The sequence below is a fragment of the Bombus impatiens genome, unplaced genomic scaffold (assembly GCF_000188095.3).
Source record: "Bombus impatiens unplaced genomic scaffold, BIMP_2.2 scf_0091, whole genome shotgun sequence".
Classification (NCBI taxonomy): Eukaryota; Metazoa; Arthropoda; class Insecta; order Hymenoptera; family Apidae; genus Bombus; species Bombus impatiens.
The window spans coordinates 389,125-411,404 of NT_176510.1; the positions used below are offsets into that span (position 1 = coordinate 389,125).

Below are 22,280 nucleotides of genomic sequence, written 5' to 3' on the forward strand. Positions count from 1 at the left end.
TTTATTTCTGTGCTGTGTGTGAATTACAAAGCATATTGTTGAAACCTATCACATTTTATACAGCACACTCTCTAACAAAATATCAGTATGGAGAAGAAAACTAAATAATGAAGAACTGGTTGTGTTTGCTTGTGCTTTAATTTTTTTACTCTTAGTGCTTTCATAAAAGTATTTCTATAAGAGGCATTTATATTTATTATATTTCAAACAAAGCTTTGTTATTATTACAATATCAAAGCTTGTTTTACATATTATTACCTTATATTCTTTTTTAAAGATATACATAAGTAGCATTTAAGATTTGTAATGTTATAGATAAAATAAAAATATCGAAGTTGAAGACTTTACAGTATATACTGATATTTGCAACATTAGTGTCCTGTATGAAAGGTGTTTAGAAGCTTTGATTTTATACTTGTACATTGCATACGGTTTTTTAAAAAGTATAAACATATAGCTAAAAAAGTGTTTAACTATTTTTTCAGAAGAAAGTCATTGTAACAATATCCGCGAAGGAGATGTGTAACGCTCAAAAAATGATAGGTCATTTCTGTGCAATGCACGAGGCAAATATATTACACTTCATATTTGTATCATAAAAATGTTTACACAATTTGCCGTGTTTTTGACTGCATCTTAGGTATGACTGCATATTGATATTCATAAATATTATATAAAAACAAATGTAAAAAAGATGTAACTTAGCGTAAGTCCCCGAAATTTTACAAGAAAATACCTTGCTTGTATTCTTTTCTTATAAGAACTTTAATAAAATTGTTTTTAAATTACGTATAAAACTTTTTTTGCATAATTTAATTTGTTATTATATTATTATTCATTAATTTATTTTTCCCTTGATAAAACGTTTCTTAATGAATCATGCGTACTGAAGTAGAATGAAATTTTGAAATTCCACAAGGCGGTACAGTGGCGACGTGTGGTGTCAGATGAATAAATTACACTAGTTGCATTTACTTGATCTGGACCTGAGCAGATCTGAGTTTGGATTTAGTGTCTTCCTGTCATAAATCACATTTATATCACGTTTATTTACTTAATCTTTTATTGCATTTAAAACATGACGACTCTTAGGCCTTTCACATGCAACGATTTATTTAAATTTAACAATGTGTGAGTATCGAAATATGTATTTATCCATTGTTAATATTGTGTTTAACCTAAATATACAATTTTGAATAAAAATAGTTATTTACTAACATTTCTAATTATTCTATATTTTATAGAAATTTAGATCCACTTACGGAGACAGTATCCTTTAAATATCTTATACCTTATTACGTTTGTTGTTTAAAATAAACATATTTATTTCCTACACAATTTTGGTATATATTTTTCTTAATTTTAAATTTGTTAAAATTTTACTTGGTAAAATTTTAAACTAGTATGGACTTTCTTTTTATACACACTATCTAGCACATTGGCCAGAGTATTTTCAAGTAGCTGAATCGCCAAGTGGAGAAATTATGGGTTATAGTAAGTTTCTTTCTTGTATCGTATAAGATACTTCTCCTTGATAGTGCATTATAATTAATATTAGAAATTTAAAGTTATGGGAAAGGCAGAAGGGCAAGGAGAGAACTGGCATGGTCATATAACAGCTCTTACAGTTTCACCTAATTATAGGAGATTAGGTTTGGCTGCAATGTTAATAGAATTTTTAGAGAAGGTTTCAGAAAAGTAAGTTTAATATAACATATTTATTTAATATTAACATATATATTCTATGTTTCAATGTATTTTATATTGTTACAGGAAGCAAGCATATTTTGTAGATCTCTTTGTAAGAGTTAGTAATAAGGTGGCAATCAAAATGTATCAACAGTTAGGATATATTGTTTATAGGACTGTTTTAGAATATTATACTGGAAACCCAGATGAAGATGCTTTTGGTATACGAATTATTGTTACTTTTATAAACAATTGTTTAAATATAAATTGAATATTCTGTTCTTTTCTTCTTTCAGACATGAGAAAAGCACTTTCAAGAGATGTGAAGAAAAAATCAGTAATACCATTAACTCATCCTGTAAGACCTGAAGAAATAGACTGAATCTATATTATGATTATGTATATTGCTAAGGATTTAATCCAAAATAAATGATAGATTTATAAGAAGCATACAAATTGTATCGTGTGATAAGGTTTTTAATACGTACAGTAAGTAAATAAGTCTCTCAAAGTGTAGATCCGAGCAGTTTATTTCTCTTCCTGTACAATAGTACAATGCTTTTCGCTCACACCGCTCGTGCCCTTATGCGTCGTTTTATGCGAATAAATAATAAATAGAAATGTAAGGTGGTAGGCTCAGAATATTTTGTAGACAGCTAGACGATCGCAAGAAATTTCTACCACGATTGTAGCCTTTATCAGCTGCCCTCTTCTCATTCTACTATATTTAGAAACTTAAGACTAAGGTGATATTTACAGATCAGTGACTCTTTTTTACTGCATCATGATACAAAGGTGCTAAGCACCTAAATAGTAGCATTTCATTGCGTATTATAAAAATTAAAGACAAAATGTCGTTCTTGCATATCTTTGTACTGCTCCCAGTAATCTGAGGTTTCTATCGTTTTTATTTTATATAAATCTTCAATGCGCTAAACAAAGCCGTGCATAGAGTTACTTTGTCTATACTGCTCAGAGAGGCACAGTCACACTCAGCCTATCTCAGGAATTATAAAATTATAGAAGTCTTGTACATATTGCACGAAAGCCCTACTTTTAAACTTTTATTTATTTCTGGATACTAAAGAGAAGGAAGACATTTGCTAGTTATGTAGGACACGTCAAGCGAGTACAAAACTTCTATACGTGACGGGATCATCGTTTAATTAGTACAAAAATGTTGCACGTATGTTACCGCAGGAACGATACTAATTATTAAAGAAAACGCGTTCCCATTACATCTATTTGGTCGTGTCCTTATAAAACGAACTTATTTGCTTAAACATTAAATAAATATAAAATATGAGACTAGCTGTTATCAAAATAACATGATAATGTGTAAGTTGCATTTGTCATTTTCCGTACAAAGAATTTTTTTCTTATGATTGAGCTTAAATTCAACCAGACTTAAAGTTAATACTGTCTGTACTTACTGTCACCAATCAACCATATTTCTCAAATTAGTCATTATAAAATATAAAAGAAGTAATTAGTCAATGCAATAAAAAATCGTGTACAACACTTTTTAAATTAAAACAGATCATTATGTGAATAATGTAGTGATCGAAGGTAAATTTTGAATTTACAATGACAGTAGGTACAGTTATTACGCTTGAAATATCTTTATATTTGAAAAATCTAAATACTTATATCCATGTGTTTTTATTTGCACTGCAAAGCAATTGCAGGCTCCTCGTACGTGTACTGCGATCGATTTGGCAAGAAATAAGAATTTCGTCGACATATTCTCACATTAAAGACAAAGGTATCGCTGCATCACTCACTAGACTTCTAAACATCCATTAACTCCGATTAATTATATACATATGTGATACATCACTTCTGCATCATTATCTTACGCTAAACGTTTTGAATTTGGTATATAAATACGGTAGCAAAAAGTTTCAGCACGATGCCTTAGCTTTTTTTAATGAAATTATTCGATGTAATTTCAGACATACTAATTTATTTTAGGCAGTGTTGCAAATCGTTTTCGATTAATTTCAGTCACCCACGTTTAAATCGCGTTAACGTGGACCACAGAGTTTTGCATGCTGTCAGGTATGTACACAAAAACGTTGTCTGTCAAGCATCATCTCTAATTTACACAAAACGCAACTAAAATCAACTACAGCGCACACGTTGCTGAGCGTCGTCCAGTGTATCGTTTTACGCAAATTCTTACAATACAGCCTGTAGTACCTTCGAATATAAAGTTAGTGCCTTGGCAGGATCAGACTTTCATGAACGAAGTGCCGTATTCCCCTGCTTTTTTTTCCCAATTCGATTGACCAGTCTTTTTTTAAGGTCTTTGGTGGTCTGGCGTCGACTTTAAAATATCTGGTTGCGTTGGAAGACAGCCTGAACCTAGTTCAATTGTTATTTAATCAGTAAAAACAGAGAAAAAATGAAATACAAAAGTATGTATTTTTACAAACCCGTTGTAGGTCTTAAGGTCGATTTGATGGATCTGTGAGACCCATTACGAGTTAATGTGTTCATCTGTGGCGTGCCAGGTAAAGTATGTCCCAAGGCGTTCATGTAATCGGCAATCAACAATGTTATCTCCAGAATCTGTATAGATGCGAATAGATAATATTTAATATTTAGAAATCTTGCTTTAATTAGATTGCTCGACAATATACCTTAGGTTTTGATAGAGCAAATAAAAGTTTTTGTTCAGCTGCTCCTTCGTCAGGGCAAGCGACCAGCATAAAATCATCCAAACATCCTCCAAATGTAACTATGTTCGCATAATTATAACGACACATCACTGCCATCGTTTGTAATTCTAGAAGAGTAACACTATCTTCGGAAACGGCTATCCATACGGTTATCGGCTCAGCTTGCTTCAACTATGAAACAAGACATTTTTAAATAACTTTCTTTTTCATTTTTGTTTATCTATAAATATGTCCCGTTATTAACCTTTGCTTGATAGAGTGTAGCTCCAAAGAAAGGCCACTTCCTGGTACAAGTTAGATATATGCGAACACAGTCTAATACGCTACGACCTTTTAACGCGATCCACTTTTCTTGAAGTTTTTCTTGCAGTTCTCTGCAACAAGAAATCCGTGAATTTAAACACAGCTGATACTTATTTATGTTCTTTGTAATTTACATGGTACTTGCCTTAATTGCTCGGCAGTGATGTTTGTCCGATATCGTATGGGATAAAATTTGTCTAAAGCTTGAAGCACCAAATGATGAGGATTGCATCCTGGGCCGCTGCCTCGAGCTTTATCGTTGTTATATTCACCAAAATCGATCTACAACGTTTCATCGTCACATTAACAGTATTTTCATTAAAAAACTGCACCATTATTTTCAAAGAGTAACTTTACCTGTGCCATTAACGACGCAAGTTCAAATGCAAGTTCTCGATTGACCGGAAATTTGCCTTGTACGACTTGCTGATTTATTTGGTAACACAGAAGAAGCCTTTCTCTGTCGGTTTCCATCTTAGCTGCCTGTCTCCAATAGCATCGCGATTTGTACGTTAATTGTATCACCCTGGTATTCTCGAATTTTCCCGAGCCCTTCTCTCTTAATGCGGTTTCCCATTTGGAGATTATATCACAAAGCTGCAACGAATAAAATTATCGCGTCGGAATATTTTCGTCTACCGTAATTTCCAAACTCTCCCGAGGTGCATACTTTTGCCTGAAGATCGATGAAATGTTCAAGATCCTTCTCGATGGGATCGTCACTGAATAACGTGAAACCCGATTGATGAACATCTCGGCAACCGATTTCCTGGTTCAGAGTATTCAGAAATTCTTCTATCGTTGTGCTGCCATCGAAGCTTACAACCTGATACGTCCCATTCAAGAAGTGAACCGGTATCGCATGTGGCAGGGAATGATGGTAGGGATTTTTCATTAATATCGATAGGACCTCCATCCTCGAGGGCTTCACCTCCCTTCCGCCGTTTTGTAATGTCCTTTCCAACGCTCTTTCGCAATAGGCTGCGTATTTGCCGCACTCCGTTCTAACAAAATAACAAATTCATACGTTTAAATTAACATGTTTCGATTGAAATTTTGAAATTTGAACGCTAATAGAACGAATGAAGGCTACTTACTTAGTATCAGCGTTTCTTTGCAAGTGTAACTTCAGGTACCAGAGTAGCCGATTGTTTCTTGGTAGGAATAGAGAAACAGCGAGCGCGAGCAGCTGCCATCCCTGGATAAGAACGTACTGGGCGGGATTAGTTTTGCAGTCCAAAATCGTTGACGTCGAGTGGCCCTGCATGAGCGGAGGACTGTGAGAAGTGGAGGCCGTCGACTGTGCGTCCGCATTTTCACCGCTGCCATTTGCCGCGGGACTTTGCGTATCGCAGGTGAACAGCGATTGCGTGGCGCAGAGAAGGAGCTGCTGCAATGGTATGCTGGCATACTACTATATCCCTGGATCGAACCAGACCTAATCTACTACTTTATTTTTTTTTTTTTTTTTTTTTTTTTAACTGCGTATTTGCCGCACTCCGTTCTAACAAAATAACAAATTCATACGTTTAAATTAACATGTTTCGATTGAAATTTTGAAATTTGAACGCTAATAGAACGAATGAAGGCTACTTACTTAGTATCAGCGTTTCTTTGCAAGTGTAACTTCAGGTACCAGAGTAGCCGATTGTTTCTTGGTAGGAATAGAGAAACAGCGAGCGCGAGCAGCTGCCATCCCTGGATAAGAACGTACTGGGCGGGATTAGTTTTGCAGTCCAAAATCGTTGACGTCGAGTGGCCCTGCATGAGCGGAGGACTGTGAGAAGTGGAGGCCGTCGACTGTGCGTCCGCATTTTCACCGCTGCCATTTGCCGCGGGACTTTGCGTATCGCAGGTGAACAGCGATTGCGTGGCGCAGAGAAGGAGCTGCTGCAATGGTATGCTGGCATACTACTATATCCCTGGATCGAACCAGACCTAATCTACTACTTTATTTTTTTTTTTTTTTTTTTTCTTTAAATAAATCGCGCTCCACTGTCCTCGTTTATTATTCGTTTGTAGAATCTGTTTTAACAGGACAATCGAGGGTACGTGTTTTAAAATCTTTTAGACCTGTGCAGCTCATCGAGTTTCTAATATGCATTTGGAATTGTACGAGGAGTGTCTGGGACAAACGTTCGAATGCCCTCGGATCTCATGGAACACTCTAGATTCGTTACACTTTCGTCATAATATAATGCCTGTTAGTAATGTAAGCAATCGAAATCGGTCTGATTAACGCATAACTCTATGTGTGTTAATCACATAAAACGCATGAACTGTAATAAGTCGAATGAATTAAGAGAAATGTGGATGAGATAAGCGCTTTCGTAATTTTTTAGGCCATGTGAGTCTACCTTACAGCTCGAAACCATTTTTCTCTCGTTCGTTTGTCACGAACGAATCGCTCGAACGCGCACTTTCCTCTTATTATTCTCCTTGACACTTGATACACTGTACTCAATGATAGCATAGCTTCCGAAGCTCTCGATCTAATTACATTCCACGATGTACGTTCGAATCTGTAAGGAGCTTCTAGCTGTTGTTGCTATTCTTTCTTTCTTTTTTTTTTTCTTTAAATCAATTTTCTTATATAACCGTTTATGACCAGATAATCAAAGACTAATTTTTCTAAGCAGCATTCAAAAAACAGAGAATATTTTGTAATGAGCTATCGAGCAAAAAAACGTACGGAAACAGAAACAAAAAACCAATCTAGTAAAAAGATGTTTTTCTGTGTGTGGTTTTTTATGTACACCAACATACCATTCTGCAAGTGTGTGTGCCGCAGAACGTATTTTGACAAGTCCGGAGATCGTGGTATTTTATTAGCGAATCGGACGATCGATCGTTAATGCATCGATGATGAAGTATGATCGATGAAATAAAGAGTGAGTCTAAGTGATTCTCCCGCGATGAGAGGAATGAATTGTCGAAATATGTTCGGCTCACATGATAGGGCATCAGGGTACAGGTGATCGGGTATCATGTATAAATATCAAAAAGTACACAATAAAAATAAAACAAACTTAACATGACGATGTTCTATGAAAAAAGATAACAAGAATCGAAAAAAAAAAACGCATGCGATTTTAGAGTAGCCTAGGAATAGCACACGTAAAGCAGCAAATGAAAATGAAATGTGAATGAATGTTAAAACTAAAATCGTTTTCTGTTAAGTACTTCGTCAAGTATTATTAATGTTATTGTTATTACTATCATTACTATTATTAATTATATGTTGCTTTGGCAAATAAACGACAACCAGCTGTATTAATTATTAGTGAGTTACTTTACAAAAGAAAACAAAAAAGAACAAAGAGAGAGACAACTAAACAGTTCACCGCTACTTCGACGGAATTACTTCGTATAATACTTGACTAAGCGTACCCGATGTACCATTTCTTCTGATTATACGGAAGCAATATATCCAATTATACATTCGTTTTTTAACTAGCCTTTTTTGAAGAATACCATAGATCTTAAACCTATTAGCTTGATAGTAGCGTTTCGGCCAATAGGTAAAACGTTTATTATAAATTACGCGACGAACTCGTCGGCTGTAAAAATGGTACAGGGTTCAGAGTGTTTGTTAAACAATAAGCAGGACTTACAACGCGCGCAGTACCCAGCGACACAAGTCTGGCGGCCTTTTTTACCTGTACGCCCAAACGATGTTGAGTATGACGACTTGTCTGCTTTACCAATGCACATATGAATTCAGATTGTAATTCAGGTTGATCTATGCATTGTTGCAATGCGTTTTGCGCTAATACCACATGGTAGTCTATGCCTGCTTGCTCCACTGCCACCGACATGAACAACTGACAAGCCTGTGGCGTAAAATAACATTTCCTCGTATATAAAGTGTCTGATATACGATATTTTTATATTTTATGTATTAACCTTGAAAAGCTTGATAGCCTCGGTCTGCAAGGCTTCGGATGTCAAGCTGGTCAGTGGGCTAGTGATGTTCTCTTTCGTGTGGAGCAACAGCGGGTGTCTCCAGAGAACACAACTAGGATCTCCGTCGGTTTCCATTAATCTTTGTACTAGCTGCTCGTACTGAGTTCCAGCACTAGGTCCGCCTCCAGATACCACCGTCAGATGGTACAGCCAATTGTCTTTATCTTGTTTATGAGGCATCAGCAAGTATGTAGGGCCTTGATGAGTAGGAAAAATACCGATTGTTCTTTCGTGAGGACCCTCGGCGTCTCTTTCTTCGCTGTCGCTGTCGGACACGTGCTCGACTTCTTCTACTCTAGCGTCTCTCATATTTATTTGTCCAATAGGATTCTGAAAGACAGATGAAACGGAGGCCTTGGTAATATTCACGCGTAGTCGTCGAATAATATACACATTGAAAGATCAGTGGCTTACCGTATCGTTAGGGCACTTAAAGTAGAGGAACATTTTTCCGATGAGGACGCACCAGCACTTCTTAGCGTGCCCGTTTTTCACTTTCGTCAGCCATCCCTGTATCGTAGGCTTATTATCTTCCTTACTGAGCAAAAGTTTCGTCGCGTTCCGCCTTTGTACGTTTTGTAAAACCCTTATCCAATCTTCCATCGTTGCGATACAGTCTGCCGTTAAATAATACGTTTTCTTCCCTGTTGCTATCTCAAACGTTGCAGCACCTTCCGCCCTGTTTATCCTATTAAAAAAGTCACGGATAATCTTAATTTTAATCGTACTTTCTACGAGGAAAATACGAGAAAATATATATCGTTGCACAATTACCTGCACACTTCGTCCAATACAATTTGGCCTTGAGGTTTTCTATTGACATCGTTCTGACTTTTCCAATAGGTCAGCACACCGTTCTTCAACACGAACCATCTCTTTCTCCAAGTTTTTAATTTACCACCGAGTTTCGCAAGGTGGCCGGTCTTCTCTAAAGATTCTTGTCGTTTTGGGCTCTCGCCGGAGACTCGCATTAGCAAACTCGGCATACTAGATTCGAAGGATGTGGAGCTTAGAGCATCGGGAGGTATCGCGTAGTCTTCCGACAGACCAGATTCCAGAGAGGTGTCTGTAAGCGATGCGGCAGTTTCCAAGTTGTTGGATGTACGATCACGGTGTTCGACGATTGCGAATGATAATTGAAATGCTTACCACGTTTCACGCTTTTGCTAGGGGAACCGCTGGAGCTTCTCTTGGCAGGACTAAGGCTGCTGGTGGTTTTAACGCTTTTCGAAGGACTACTTCCACTGCCAAGCGAAGAGTCCGTGTTGTCTGAAGAGCTATTGGTGATTCTCGTGTTGGTTTCCGTTTGATTGGGATGCTCTTCGCCGTCCGAGCTGTCGTCGGAACTGTCGCCAAAGGGCATCGACCTAATTTGACTGGCTCGCCCTAAAAAATCGAAAGAATCATAGACACTGGCCCTTTTAAAATGAATGCTTGTTAAGAAACGAACGACAGCGACTTACCCTTGACCGTTGCATAGACTGGAACTGAAATATCGCAATAGCCTTGGGAGTTGTGCGCAGTCAAGTTGTGTCCTGTTGCTTGGGAATGTTTCGACGAGCTAGTTGTATTTGTCATTGTGGAAGGCGCGGATTCCTCGTTCGTCGGTGGACCGATGCCAAGCCCGCCATCCGCTACCTATGGAATTCGTAAACGGGTTTGTTTCCTGACTGTAACAACTTGGCGAGTATGCTCGTAACGCGTGTTTTCTCATAAATATAAGACTCGTTGATTTTCTACTCTAGAAACTTATGTTAAACGTTCACACGCACAAACGAACCTAATAAGATCAACGCATATATCTGTACCTGGTATATCTTGGCTTCCCAACTAGGAAATCGGTGCAAGGGTGGAGTGGGTGGTCGAGGACCTTGCGCGCTTTGAGCCCAATTCATTCCTTCCCTGCTCGGCGTATAGATCTCCGCGTAATCGTGAATAGCCTCCGAGCTGCCACTGTCTCTGCTCGTCTCCGAGACTCCAGGTATATTCGGTAACATCACCAAGTTTTCCACCGCAGCAGCGAGCTCCTCCGATAGCAAGCTAGAGCGGTAAAAGAACGGCAAGCATAAAACACGGAACTAATTTAGCCGGCAAACGCATTTTAATCGCTTCGATAGATACACGATCAGCGACAGCCCCGTAGCGATGTGCTCGTGCCAATAAGAACGAAGGAAATAAAGATGAAAAGTAAAAGAGAAGCTCTATACTGGAAGGCAACAGAGAACAAAGTATACACGGGGTCGACAGATCCCCGCAGGAAGTCTCAGGACGTTACAGGGTACCACAGTTTCGAGAGTCGGGCGCCGCTATCACGTCGTGAGACCTCCCAAGGAGAATCGAGACATATTTACGCGACGCTACAGGCTAACGAACGACGCGCAAGCAGAAGCGAAAGAAGCGATCATTACGAAAACAAGCGAGATGTATGTAATAATGTACGTAGGCGCGAAGCGTCAGACGACGAAGGTTTCTCGCGAGATTCTACCTTGAATCCATGTTGGTGGTCGTGATCCCTCGTTGTATAGTTCCACAAGCGGACAGGTGTCTTCGGTGCTTTGTACCAGCTTGTGGTTCCGCTACGGCGCTTTGCACGCTTTCCGGTACCGCCTGCGGTGTTCCCTCCAAGCTTTCCGATCGTCTGCGTAACGTGGGGTCAACTTCCAGAGATAAGGATGCCCTTGTAGGTGCCTGAAACGACAGGTCCTTTGGTAAATGAATTTTTACAATTCTTTCCCGATACCGAAGACTCTACGTACAGGTGGTTTCAGGCCGATATTGGTTATGTGATTTCTCAATAGTTCCAACTGCTGATTGCACTTGTTGTTCTGTTCCCTTAGGTGTTGGTTTTGCTGCTCCAGTTCCCTCAACTTATTGGTCACCCATTCCTTTATTCTCGCGGCTTTCGCCTCGACCTGCCTCGCGTCTTGAAGCCGTAACTGCCTCTGCAAGCGTTTCGTAATCGCTCGTAGATTATCAGTTATCTCGCCCGCTCTTTGATACGGCGCGTTGTTTTATCATGATGCAACCGCGTTAGATTATCGGAATACTGATTCTGCAAAATTGCTGATGAAATTAAATCCGTTTGTCGTATAGAATTCTTAGACGTTCGAAAGCAAGCTGATGCTACGAGAAACCTGACGAGGTTCCGATACGGCAGATCGATTCGTATATTTCTCTCGGAAGAAACGTTTCGATTTCTTTGCATTACCTGTTCCTCGACCTGTGTTTCTAGCTTCGAGATGCAGGCACAATGTACATCCTCGATCTTGTCATTCTGCGTACCGGAAGTCGACGGCAGCGAATGCGGTGGAGAACCAACACCGGATGTGCTCAAGCAGTATTCACCCTTCACTAGCCGCTCCTCCATCATCCGTACCTGTAATACATCCAACACGTCCTTCCAGTCGTCGCAAATCCGTTTATCCATTACGACATATCGCTTTACTAACTTAATTCTGAACTTTCAACATCGTTGATCTCCGCTTTTGTCTCTTAAAGTACTCTTTAACTCATGGCCCAGAAGACACCCATTCACCGATTCCTCCCCATAAAAACATTGCCAGCGCGTACCCTCTGACCAGCCTACTTTCCAACCGATAACTGGAACTCCGTGAATTTCGTCGGTTCGGAAAGCGTCACGCGAGCATGCCACGTTTCCGGCGCGATCGGAGAAGCATGGCAGTCGGAGACGCGTGGCGTGGGATCGTCGAGTAAACAGCAACGACAAAGCGTGCAGAGCGAGAGAGAATGAGGTTGGACAAGGGGAGGAGAAAAAGGAAGGGACGTTTGGCGTTGCGTGTGGACCTGGTGCACCCCTTTTCTGCCACGATGGTGGCAATGCTCGTTTTACAGCAGCTGTCAAAAATCGATATCACGCTCACGCAGTACGGATACGTAAGCGCTGCACTCCGCGCGTCCACCGCTAAAGCAGGAAAAGGGGAGAGACAGAGAGCGATATTGAGAAAATCAATACGCCAACGGAGAAATCCTCCGGCCGAATGTTTTCCTCCTGGCACCGCGTGTGGTTGCATGTGCTCTGCGAATCATATCGATCACCCTTCGCGTTTTCACGTTCATTGTCGTCTTTTCTCCAGAGTCAAGGATCCCGTGATACTTCGCTTCTCTCTGTCGTTTGATCGCGTTCTGTTCCCTCTCAATAGCTAATTCAGAGATTCAGAGGAAAAGATTTTAGAGTTTGAGTCGAATCGGAATAAGAAGACGCGTTGAGCTTCGTATTTTCGGTTGCGAGATTGATCGAACAAGGCTGCACCGTTCGCGGACGATGAGTAACAAAGCTGGGCCGCAACGCGAATCATCGCTGGCAGAGCAGTATTAATAGCACCGACATTCCACCGAACTGTCGTTCCAGATATTCGATCACTCTTTCACACCGAGTCAGCACACTGGCCCATTTCACTGTAAATCTCATCTGACCACGTGCCGCATCGTTACTCTACACCCCCGATACAATTTATTCGACACGCGATACGACGATCGTACGTTCGATTCTTGTTTTTCCAGCAACTTTTTCCAAGAAATCGTATCCTACCGGACGTTTAAAAAATACGATATTGGATGATTCCTTACCCAGGTTACGAGTGGCCATGATAGCCGATCGCGAGCTAATCAGAATCGACCAATGACCCCTTTAAACCCTTCGTTCCTCTCCTCGAGGGCTCTTGCTCGATTCTCGAGGACACTCCCACAAACAGCGAACCAGGACACGAGTTTTCCCTTGCCTCGTAACCGCAACTCGAACGAGTCTCGGGGGATAAACTACGGGGACAAGGGTGCGCACGATGCCGATGATCGAACTGAACTGAACGAAACTAATGCACGTAAACTGTTCGGCCTTTCCTGCGGCCGATGAGTCACGTTGGCTCGCAGCCAATGGCAGAATTCGTAGAGGTCCTCGTGTGCACACACGCCACCCCTCAGGCAAGTACGTCGGCCTGACAGTAGACGACAGACGGCGGCTCCTTCCTTAGGCTCTCTGCCGATTCGCAGCCTCTAACACCATCCAGATCGGAGGGAAACCGATGAATACGCGACGGCCCGATCGCCAACATGTTCCACGCTGGCTCTACGTCTTGAGATTTATCGATCTGCTCCACGCTTGTATCTCGCAGGCCTGCGCCCGTCGTCACCACGCGACACGTTCTGCGATGAACGATCGTCCACGGGGTGTCTCATAGCGACACTGATCGCTGTATGGGAGGGACGAGCCTTCCGGTTGTCGACTTCTGAACGCAGAAGTTGATTCGTCGTCGAGGATCGTAGGATTCACGGTTGCTGGCTTTCAATTATATCTAGCGGGTGGTACAGCGGTTCTAGGGTTTCCCACTTTTAAAGGAGATTGTATTTAGAAATTAGCTATCTCCAAGGAATCAAATGGTCTGTGAAACTCTTTGTCTTTTTCAATGCTACTCGGTTCATTGGATTTCAATAGGGAAACAGAGGAAGGCAGACTTGGCAGCCGAGTCGGAGCTGTTTAATTCAGAGACAACGACCGGCTACGGCGAGTTTATCATTCGATCGAACGACTTCTGCGGACGTTTGAACTCTATCCGAAGATTTATCGATTCGTGTTGCGTCTCCGGAGGCACAACCCTGAAAGCGAAATACTGCGAAACTAGAAATAGCTGCTGGCTGGAATAATCTAATCCCATCCGCTGATCTACAGAAACGTCACGTCTGTTGCCATTTGCATTGTCTTTACGCTTTCCTTTTTTTTCCCCTTGATAGAGGATCGCAATAACGTTTCATGAAAATCAGATCGATCCATTCAGGATACTACATGGCTGATCCGGTCCCACGTCTAATAATCTAAATCCACGGTATTACAAGCTTCTTGAACAAAATCGTTCGTATGCGTTCGGAAGCTCACAGAGACCTTTCAATGGCAAAGGGCCACTTTGTTTTCGTTGGCGAAGGGGACGCACGAATCGTAGCGGGTTCCATGGGATGAGCCGAGAGGCTGGCCCCCTTCTTATCTTTTCATGGTGGTTCGACGCACGTGCGCGTACACGCGACAAAGCGGTATCACCTCTCACGGACGCATCGTCGAATCGTGCTGGCTTCCCGCCAAAAGCAGCCCGTTAACGTGCATGTACATGCAGAAACATTCATTCAACTGCGATCGTCGAGGGGAACGAGCCGCGGAAAAAAAGGGAACAGACGACCACGACTGCGGCTGGCTAAATGGATCAACGACCGACGAACGCGTGAGAAACGCGTCGTCGACCGAGAAGGGCTCGACATTGTCCGCTATTCCGCGTATATCGCGCGACCTCCGCGTTAACGAGGAATTGCAAGAGACTGAGAAGATTGGAATTTTGAGGCTCGAGTGGAGCTAGACGCGAGTTCATCCGGAAAAAGTATAGTCCACGGTCGACGGTGAGTTAGAAAAGAACGTTTTTCAAAGAAGTAGCGAAAGAAATATTTGGAAGATACGCGATGAACCTCGTTTGTCGTTTCTTTCTAAGTAGATCGCAGATTTGCACGCGTAATATGTAAAGATATGCAAAGTATAGTGTCATTTACGATGTTTCATAGATAAAACAATCTTTTGCTCGAGTTTTATTTTTTCGATTATTTTAGTCAAATTACGAACTTGCATAAATATATATCCGCGGTCTATTTATCAGTTACCAAGAATGTTTGCAGATATTATAATCGTATTCCACTCGTGACAAGTAAGCACAAGGCACGGTTACAAACACTGTTCTCTAAATTTACCTGACAATTTGTCGTTATTTATGTTTTGCCACGAACGAACCCGTGAACTGTATAATTTTATCTTACTTACAATACCTTATTCCAAAGAACTCAAGTTCGAATATCACATCGCCAAGACCAAAGATAGCAATGCGCAACGAAATCAAGCGTTACATCCCTATGACTCAAGCCCAGCGAGAGAGGTACCGAAACCCTAGAGATTAAGCGACCTGGATCGCACGACGAAGTAAGCTGCGATCCTACGGTGACTTTAAGAACCCTGTTCTCAAAGGGCAGATTCGGAGAATCGACGTTCGAAACAGGGGCTTGATCGTAGAGAAACAGCAACATCGAAACAAGTCCGGCGCCACGGCTGCTTTGAAATATTTAAAGGGGAACTGTACGCGGGGAGTAAGAAAGCAACGACTGCGCGTAAGTACCTTTATTTTGTTTGCTTGCGCGGCAGCTCACGGGAAACGTGGATTACTCATGAATTGGCTGCACGCCAATTCTATACGCGACACGTCCCGTCAAAGCGGGTCGTTAAGTCGACCCGCGTCCGCTAAGACGCTCTTCGTCTCTCGTTTCTTCCCTCGCGACGCTTCGTGTCCACGCACTCGTAGATCTGCTTGGATTCAATCTTGATCGAACACACTGATAAACCTGCATCTATACTGAGCACCAAGACACTCGTCTAGACATTGTCCTTACAACGGCCACGATCGAGAACATTTCTTCGACACTACGATGAACATAATATGAATCGTTGTTCACCTAAAACGCTACGATGAACCCCCTTTCTCGATGGAAACAGAGTTCGTTAAGAATTCTCCGTGACCCGTAAGATGGTTAAGCCATGGTATCGACATCGAAAGGAGCAAGTCGAACTACAAACCACGCACGATCTTCTCGAACCGAGCAAGACTAAAGAATCAAGAAGAACAAATGCGAAGAATGGCTTCGTCAACCATGACCTCGAAGTTATGAAACTCGATCAAACGTCAAAATCAATAGCTATAAGGAAAAAATGGACGAGATGTTTGAATTTAAAAGACAGTGTGTGTGGTGACTGGTGTCAAAGGGTTTTTACCTTTCATCGGTGTCACCTGCCGGTCTCCATAATTTTCAAGAACGCGCTGGTTCGTCGACGCCGCTGTCCCGGCCGATTCTCCCCGTCACGATCGAGGGGTGCACCAAGGATCGAGGGCAAGAACGATCGCGGAAGATGTACCGCCGGCACCGGCACCGGATGCACGTGGTTCACGAACGCCCGACTTTTTGGCCGAATTTCGAGGTCATAACAAAACGACGGTCTTGCCGGCCGGTCGTACGGCCATATTGTCGCTCTTCTCTCTCTTTCTCTCTCTTTGCTCTTCTTGCCTCTCGCGCTCTCCTCGTTCGTCCATCAGCGGTTCCAGCTGGTCGTCTTTCTCCCGTTCTCGTGGTCCCCGTCTTTCTCGCCAGCCGAACGCAAAAATCAATGCGACGTAACATGCGCCCTGACACCCGGATCCTCCGGTGTACCGACCGAACTTTTACTCCCGAATTCTCTTTACTTCCAGGGTAAAGTAAACTTTTCGGCTCAACATCGTTGCTTTGCAAATTATACGATTTCCTTTTTTGCTGGATCCTCGAAGAATCCAGGAAGACAGAATTTAGGGATTAATTCAAAGGCTGTTGTCTATGTTCCGTAAATAACGTTCCGAATCGATTTACGTTTTCTTTCTTTGGTATCGAAAGGGAATTAATGTCGATTAGAGAAAACAGAGTAAACGAATCGGTGAGCTGGTATTCCAAAGGATCGATTTATCGAAACGTCGTATGCGAAGTCGTAAAGTTCCGAATTGCGATTGCCCACGGTTGGTACAAAGTCAGAACCGGATGGTTTACGAAAATTTGAGTATCCGTCGGTAAAGGCCAGGCAACCGGGTTGCAAGGTCGGGGGAAAAAATCGATGCGAAACTCGGTAGAGACGATAGTCGGTGGGTTTCCAGGTGCACCCTCGAATCTATCTAGTCGGTAACGCAGTATCGATATTTTCACGTGGAACTCTGCCGTTTGATCGCTCGCGTTGCGAAGCGTGATAAAACTAAGTAACAGTTTAACCGGTTTTACGATATTTAAATATTCACTTAACAAGTGCTTTGTCGATGAGAGGAGACCATTCGATGTTCCTATCTACGCTGGTAGATGGAAGATCAGACACTTGGAACATCCGTCCATTAAGATACGACTCCATTCGGCGTATGTTCGGCTTCACAACTTATGCACGAACTTCTAATTAACCTGGTTCACTGAATTTAATGTTTCACGGCCCGATTAAAAGTCAGGATCTCCGGCAGAAACTCAGGGACAAGGTTGTGAAAAGGTCAAAGGGCGTGCATAGCTGCAATGCAACGCTCTCTCATGCCACTCTATCGATTACACAAAATTATCTATAAATCTTATTGTATAATTTCTCCATTTCGTTGAACGATCGAAAGAAAAAGCGGCGTTCCAATTTCAGGCGGCGCCTGTAAAATATGATTTTTAGATAAGCTAATAAGGCTATACCGGAGAGAAAATTATAACGGAACACTCGGTATATAAAATACTGGCCTGATGGAGGCGAGTCATTAAAGCGGACGGTAGGACTTGCTAGGAACGTCGTTACCACTCGCTAAATTAATTATTTATCCTTGGTGTCTTCGGGCCAGTTGGTCGAGCATTAACCAACGACACTGGCGTTCCGTTAATAGCAGAGCTGCAGCGCAATCATTTACACCGAATCGATTGGACGTTCGTGAGCTACGATGCCGTGAGACGAAACCGATTTACCAGCAGCGTTTCGATTTCTCTCAACGGCCTGAATCGATGTTTACGACCTGAAGGAAACGTTAACGAGCCGAGAATCGAAAGGATGATCGGTGTTCTTGAGCGAAAAGCGCAGAGGAGGAGAAATCTCTTCGAGATGACGAAACGATCGCGACTGGAAAATTTATTCTCACCTTGTCCTCCGCCTCGTCGGCTCGGCCCTCCGCTTCCAACACCCGCTGCTCGAGCTCCGAGAGCTGCAATAGAGAAAAGAAAATCAGTCGGTATTTCTAGATTCTACACCGTAACGAAACGGCGCTACTTTAGTATTTGAGAAATTAAGTTTACTAATAATTCATCGTTGCAAAATATATTTTTAAATAATTCTTTTCCGCAGGAAATTTATTTAGACAGCAGAGAAAACGACGATCCAACACGTTCAGAGCCATCCTACGAAGCGAGTCGTCGGGACACCGATAAAGCTACTCTGGAGCGCGTATTGTCCGCAAACAATGAACGCTTCGTGTCCATCGAGGTGAATGTTGAGTTTCGAGGAGCATGGACGCGTCTACCATGTCGAGGAAAAAATGAAATATTCATAATCTGGCGTCAGCAGGCACGAGGAATCGAGAAGCAGTTCGCTGGTAAGCCGAAAGGAAAGAGGGGCCGCGATATCTCGCGTCATCTAATTTTCCTTCCAGCGGGAAAACTTCCATCAAACTTGGTTAAGTCCATAGCTCGACGCGTGGATGCCTGTCTGACGAGAGTTTAATGGATACCACGGACTCAAGCGGTGCCACAAAACTTGCTTGATCCGTCAAAGATTGATACGCGCCGCTCCTCCACCGACACGGACATATTTCTACATTTTCGCCCCAAGAATTGATTTTCCCCGCGAAAGATTTTTCAGCCCGATGCGAGATCTCAAAATTTTGGAATTTTTTCATCCAAATACCAATACTTGAATTTGAACGTTTACATCTAAGTTGAAACAGTAAATACTATATTCTACTATATTCTGTGTCACAGTAAGGGATCACGATTGTTCGCCAGTATTTTTACTGTCGTACATCGACTCGTCTTCGGAGGAAGCTGGACTCCGCTGTCCCAGAAGACTCATGAACGACGAAAAAACGTCGCGTCCGTCCGGCGCGCGAACGGCGACTATTTACGAAAATAATGGGTAATTCATTCGATACGCAGTCGTGATTTAAGTCTTCTTGGAATTAGCAGGGTGGCCCATTAAACCGGGCGGAGAATCAGACTCGCTCGTTGACTCTCTCTGCCGTGGAACCGGCTAAAAAGTATTCCGTGGTTGACCCCTCGGGACAGTATGAATTGCTCTTAAAGCCGCGCCTCGACCCGTATATTAACCTCCGTTTTAATTAATCACCGAGTGCCCGAGCACAGCGACGCCTGCGTTGTTTGGCCGCGCGTGCACCGGGCAAAACCTTCCGTATTCGCGCGTGTTATATCGTCGAAAATTCCCCGGCTCGCTCGGCCACAATCGCCTCTTTTCCCCGCAGCACAATTTATTCCGCGGCAAAACTGTTTATACAATAAGGGCCTCGGCGCCGATCAAATAACCGGAGCGTTTATCGCGTCGTTCCTCCTCTCGCTGTTAACGAGAGAACGATTCATCGTTGCTGGTAATTGACACGGTGAAACGTGCGAAACCATCTGCTGCGAGGGCTGCCGCGGCGTTGCAACGCTGCGCATGCTTTAGCATCGCTGATGTATACGGCCACGGAGCGTACGAGTGTTAACGACTAGTCGATGTATCATGGTTGATTGGTAAATAATAGAACGCAGATGCATTTATAGCGGCGTCGGAACGCAAGTCGTAGATTCGACGGGACGAGCCGGCAGCGAATAGCGACAAAAGGCAGGGGAGAGCAAATGGGAGTCCTCCAATTATTCCGAGCAACTTTGCCGCCGATAAGCAACGGCACTCGCGACCCAATCACCGTGATGAAAGGCAGCAGAGCGCTCGACGAAGCGGTTGGCGACGCAAACAACCGCAAACACGGGGGTGGCGGAGCAGATAGCGAGGGCAAAGGGCGTCGAACGAGCGCACGAGACGTTCGATCCAGGGCTGGTCTACGTGCTGGAAAGGGGCCGCGTGCGTGAGAATTCAGCCCTTCCTCGCGAAGACGGCTCGCTGGAAAGAAGCTGAACAGGCAGCCTACAGGAGGATCTCATCAGGAGGGTGCAGTTAGTAGCATCTGGCGTTGAGAGGGAGCGAAAAAAAAAAGGGGGAAAGTCAAGAGGGAGGAAGTACGAAAGGAGGGAAGAGGAGAAGAAGATGAGAAGAAAAGTACGAGAGCAGGAAAGGAAGTACGGTATCGAGGCGAAGGTACGCAGAAACGTTCCTCGCAACGGGGTAGGCGCGGATTTCCTCTGGCGTTAAAGTCGCGGCTAGACTCGAGAAGAAAGAACGTCTGCGATGGAGGGTAAGGGCTGTACATTAGCCGCAAACGGGATACCAGCAGAATCTCTCAAACTGTCGTCAACGCTTAAGCTCTCCTTTTCTCCCGTTTCCTCTTCCCTTTCTCCCTTAGCTCGTTGTGCCCGCGATTCGGCAACGAACACGGCAATAAGGGCTTATGAAAATCGTGGCTCCTCGTCGTCGGGACTGCGCGTGTTCCGCTGATGTTTCGTCTTCTCCTAAGGAGAGAGAGAAAGAGGGAGAAGGACCCTTCCTTTCCTTCGTGAATATAGCCGACACCATGAATAGCAAACCGTTGAACGAAACTCGCTGTCAGGGCGGGCGTTCTCGTGAATCTTTTAGCGAACGACGAGGTGACTAGCGAAAGATCAAACGGTCTGTTAGATGGCAGGGCCGCTACCGATGTTCCTGGCAAAGCTAACAGATTTCTCTCGAACCTCGTGTTAAAGGAGAACGTTCCAGATTCTCGTGGATTTCGTTCCACTCGACCGACAACGGCAAGTTTTTCGAGTTTCGACGGAGGAACAGCTCCATGAAGTAAAGGAGCGACGCCTCGCTGACGACGGTGCGAGGGTATGAGAAAGCAAGGTATATAACTCGGAATGCAAGAGTCGATCGTTATCGAGCCGTTACACGGGCACGAGAGGATGCATTCGTTATGGGAGCTCGTGCGTACTTCAGCTTTCGTTGAAAGCGAACAGGTGACGCGAACACAGGCAGCAGGAAAAGGGGTCGGGGAATTAAAGCGGGAAAAAAAGAAGTTGACCCCGCGGTTAAATGAAAACGTCTGTGCGGTGGTATTCGACGTCGAGTGTGCCGTGGTATGGCTGGAATTCAAATCGAATCGATCTCGGGCAGTGGCTACGTCGGGTGAAGAGACAGAGAGGCGAACACTCCACGAACTGAACGTTCCTTATGAACCGCGATTTAACAAATCTATTCCGCTTTGTTCCCCTTTAACCTCGTTACACTTCGATAAATGGGTCCTGCGATATTTTCTAGGCTTCTCTAAAGTTTCGAAAACCTGCGATAGATCTTCGCGATAGATCGACCTCCTAGCAGCGTCTGACATTTACGAATTACGGCTGGCTGTGCCCGGCGAGCTACCGATTCGTCACGAAACAAAAACATTTATCCCCGCCTGAAAAGGAGCGATTTCTAATCAGCGAATCCAACGACAAAAGGTTAATCGCGCCTGTGAAGTTCACGATACACATCCCCGGCCACGTGTGTGAGCCACGTTCCATCCCCAGGGAGGGCACGCCGAGGATAATTACGAGACAGGTCGACGATGATTACGCTCGTTCACTCCACGAAGAGGCGACGCAAAAACCGCAGCGCGTCGAACGAACACGAGCGACCAGGAAAGCCACGCAACAGAGAAAAGTGGGCCAAACAGGGAGAAGAAGGCCAGCGGATTCGTTAGGGTTTAAGCAGTCGAAAAGGGGTTGGTTGGAGTAAGAAAGGGCGAGCGAGCAGAAGAACGCGAGAGCAGTCGGCCGAAACGATAACTCTCACCCCGCGGCGTTTTCTCAGAAGGGTGGAAAACGGTCGGAGAAGGGCACGAGGTTGGGATTGGTTCGTTAATGTTATCGGTGGGTCGCGTGATGCGAGACATAAAGCATCGTGCGCCTTCTTGAGTTTCGTTTCTCTTTGTGCCCCGACGAATTTATGGCGGG

General features: G+C 43.4%; 2 protein-coding genes across 3 annotated transcripts in view; one reads left to right on the top strand and one right to left on the bottom strand.

Moving 5' to 3' along the window:
• Positions 1 to 969: 969 nt before the first annotated feature.
• Positions 970 to 2,136, top strand: LOC100743414 (N-alpha-acetyltransferase 20). Of its 2 annotated transcripts, XM_003485952.4 has the most exons (6): positions 970 to 1,131; positions 1,245 to 1,269; positions 1,404 to 1,494; positions 1,569 to 1,698; positions 1,774 to 1,910; positions 1,986 to 2,136. In XM_003485952.4, exons 1-6 carry the CDS (start codon positions 1,079 to 1,081, stop codon positions 2,069 to 2,071), a joined length of 522 nt encoding a protein of 173 aa, XP_003486000.1. In that variant the 5' UTR covers positions 970 to 1,078; the 3' UTR covers positions 2,072 to 2,136. The 2 variants fall into 2 exon arrangements, with proteins under 2 accessions (XP_003486000.1, XP_033174291.1); XM_033318400.1 differs by lacking the exon at positions 1,404 to 1,494 and having other exon boundaries at positions 1,559 to 1,698.
• A 65-nt stretch (positions 2,137 to 2,201) lies between these two features.
• Positions 2,202 to 22,280, bottom strand: part of LOC100740851 (uncharacterized protein CG43867) — a 102,970-nt gene continuing 82,891 nt past the window's right edge. The window contains 19 exon segments of the mRNA XM_033318399.1: positions 2,202 to 4,056; positions 4,128 to 4,263; positions 4,335 to 4,544; positions 4,618 to 4,747; positions 4,822 to 4,958; positions 5,034 to 5,273; positions 5,347 to 5,680; positions 6,274 to 6,566; positions 8,336 to 8,509; positions 8,583 to 8,972; positions 9,057 to 9,330; positions 9,417 to 9,708; positions 9,792 to 10,028; positions 10,106 to 10,280; positions 10,451 to 10,682; positions 11,128 to 11,330; positions 11,399 to 11,584; positions 11,851 to 12,018; positions 18,347 to 18,409. Coding sequence (XP_033174290.1) covers positions 3,992 to 4,056; positions 4,128 to 4,263; positions 4,335 to 4,544; positions 4,618 to 4,747; positions 4,822 to 4,958; positions 5,034 to 5,273; positions 5,347 to 5,680; positions 6,274 to 6,566; positions 8,336 to 8,509; positions 8,583 to 8,972; positions 9,057 to 9,330; positions 9,417 to 9,708; positions 9,792 to 10,028; positions 10,106 to 10,280; positions 10,451 to 10,682; positions 11,128 to 11,330; positions 11,399 to 11,584; positions 11,851 to 12,018; positions 18,347 to 18,409 — 3,939 coding nt within the window. The 3' untranslated portion in view covers positions 2,202 to 3,991.

Excerpts from the sequence above, each read along its gene's own strand:
- LOC100743414 (XM_003485952.4), top strand. The coding sequence starts at position 1,079 with ATGACGACTCTTAGGCCTTTCACATGCAACGATTTATTTAAATTTAAC. Across the intron at positions 1,699-1,773 it reads TTAGAGAAGGTTTCAGAAAA|GAAGCAAGCATATTTTGTAG; the intron begins GTAAGTTTAATA and ends ATATTGTTACAG. Across the intron at positions 1,911-1,985 it reads CCCAGATGAAGATGCTTTTG|ACATGAGAAAAGCACTTTCA; the intron begins GTATACGAATTA and ends TTCTTCTTTCAG.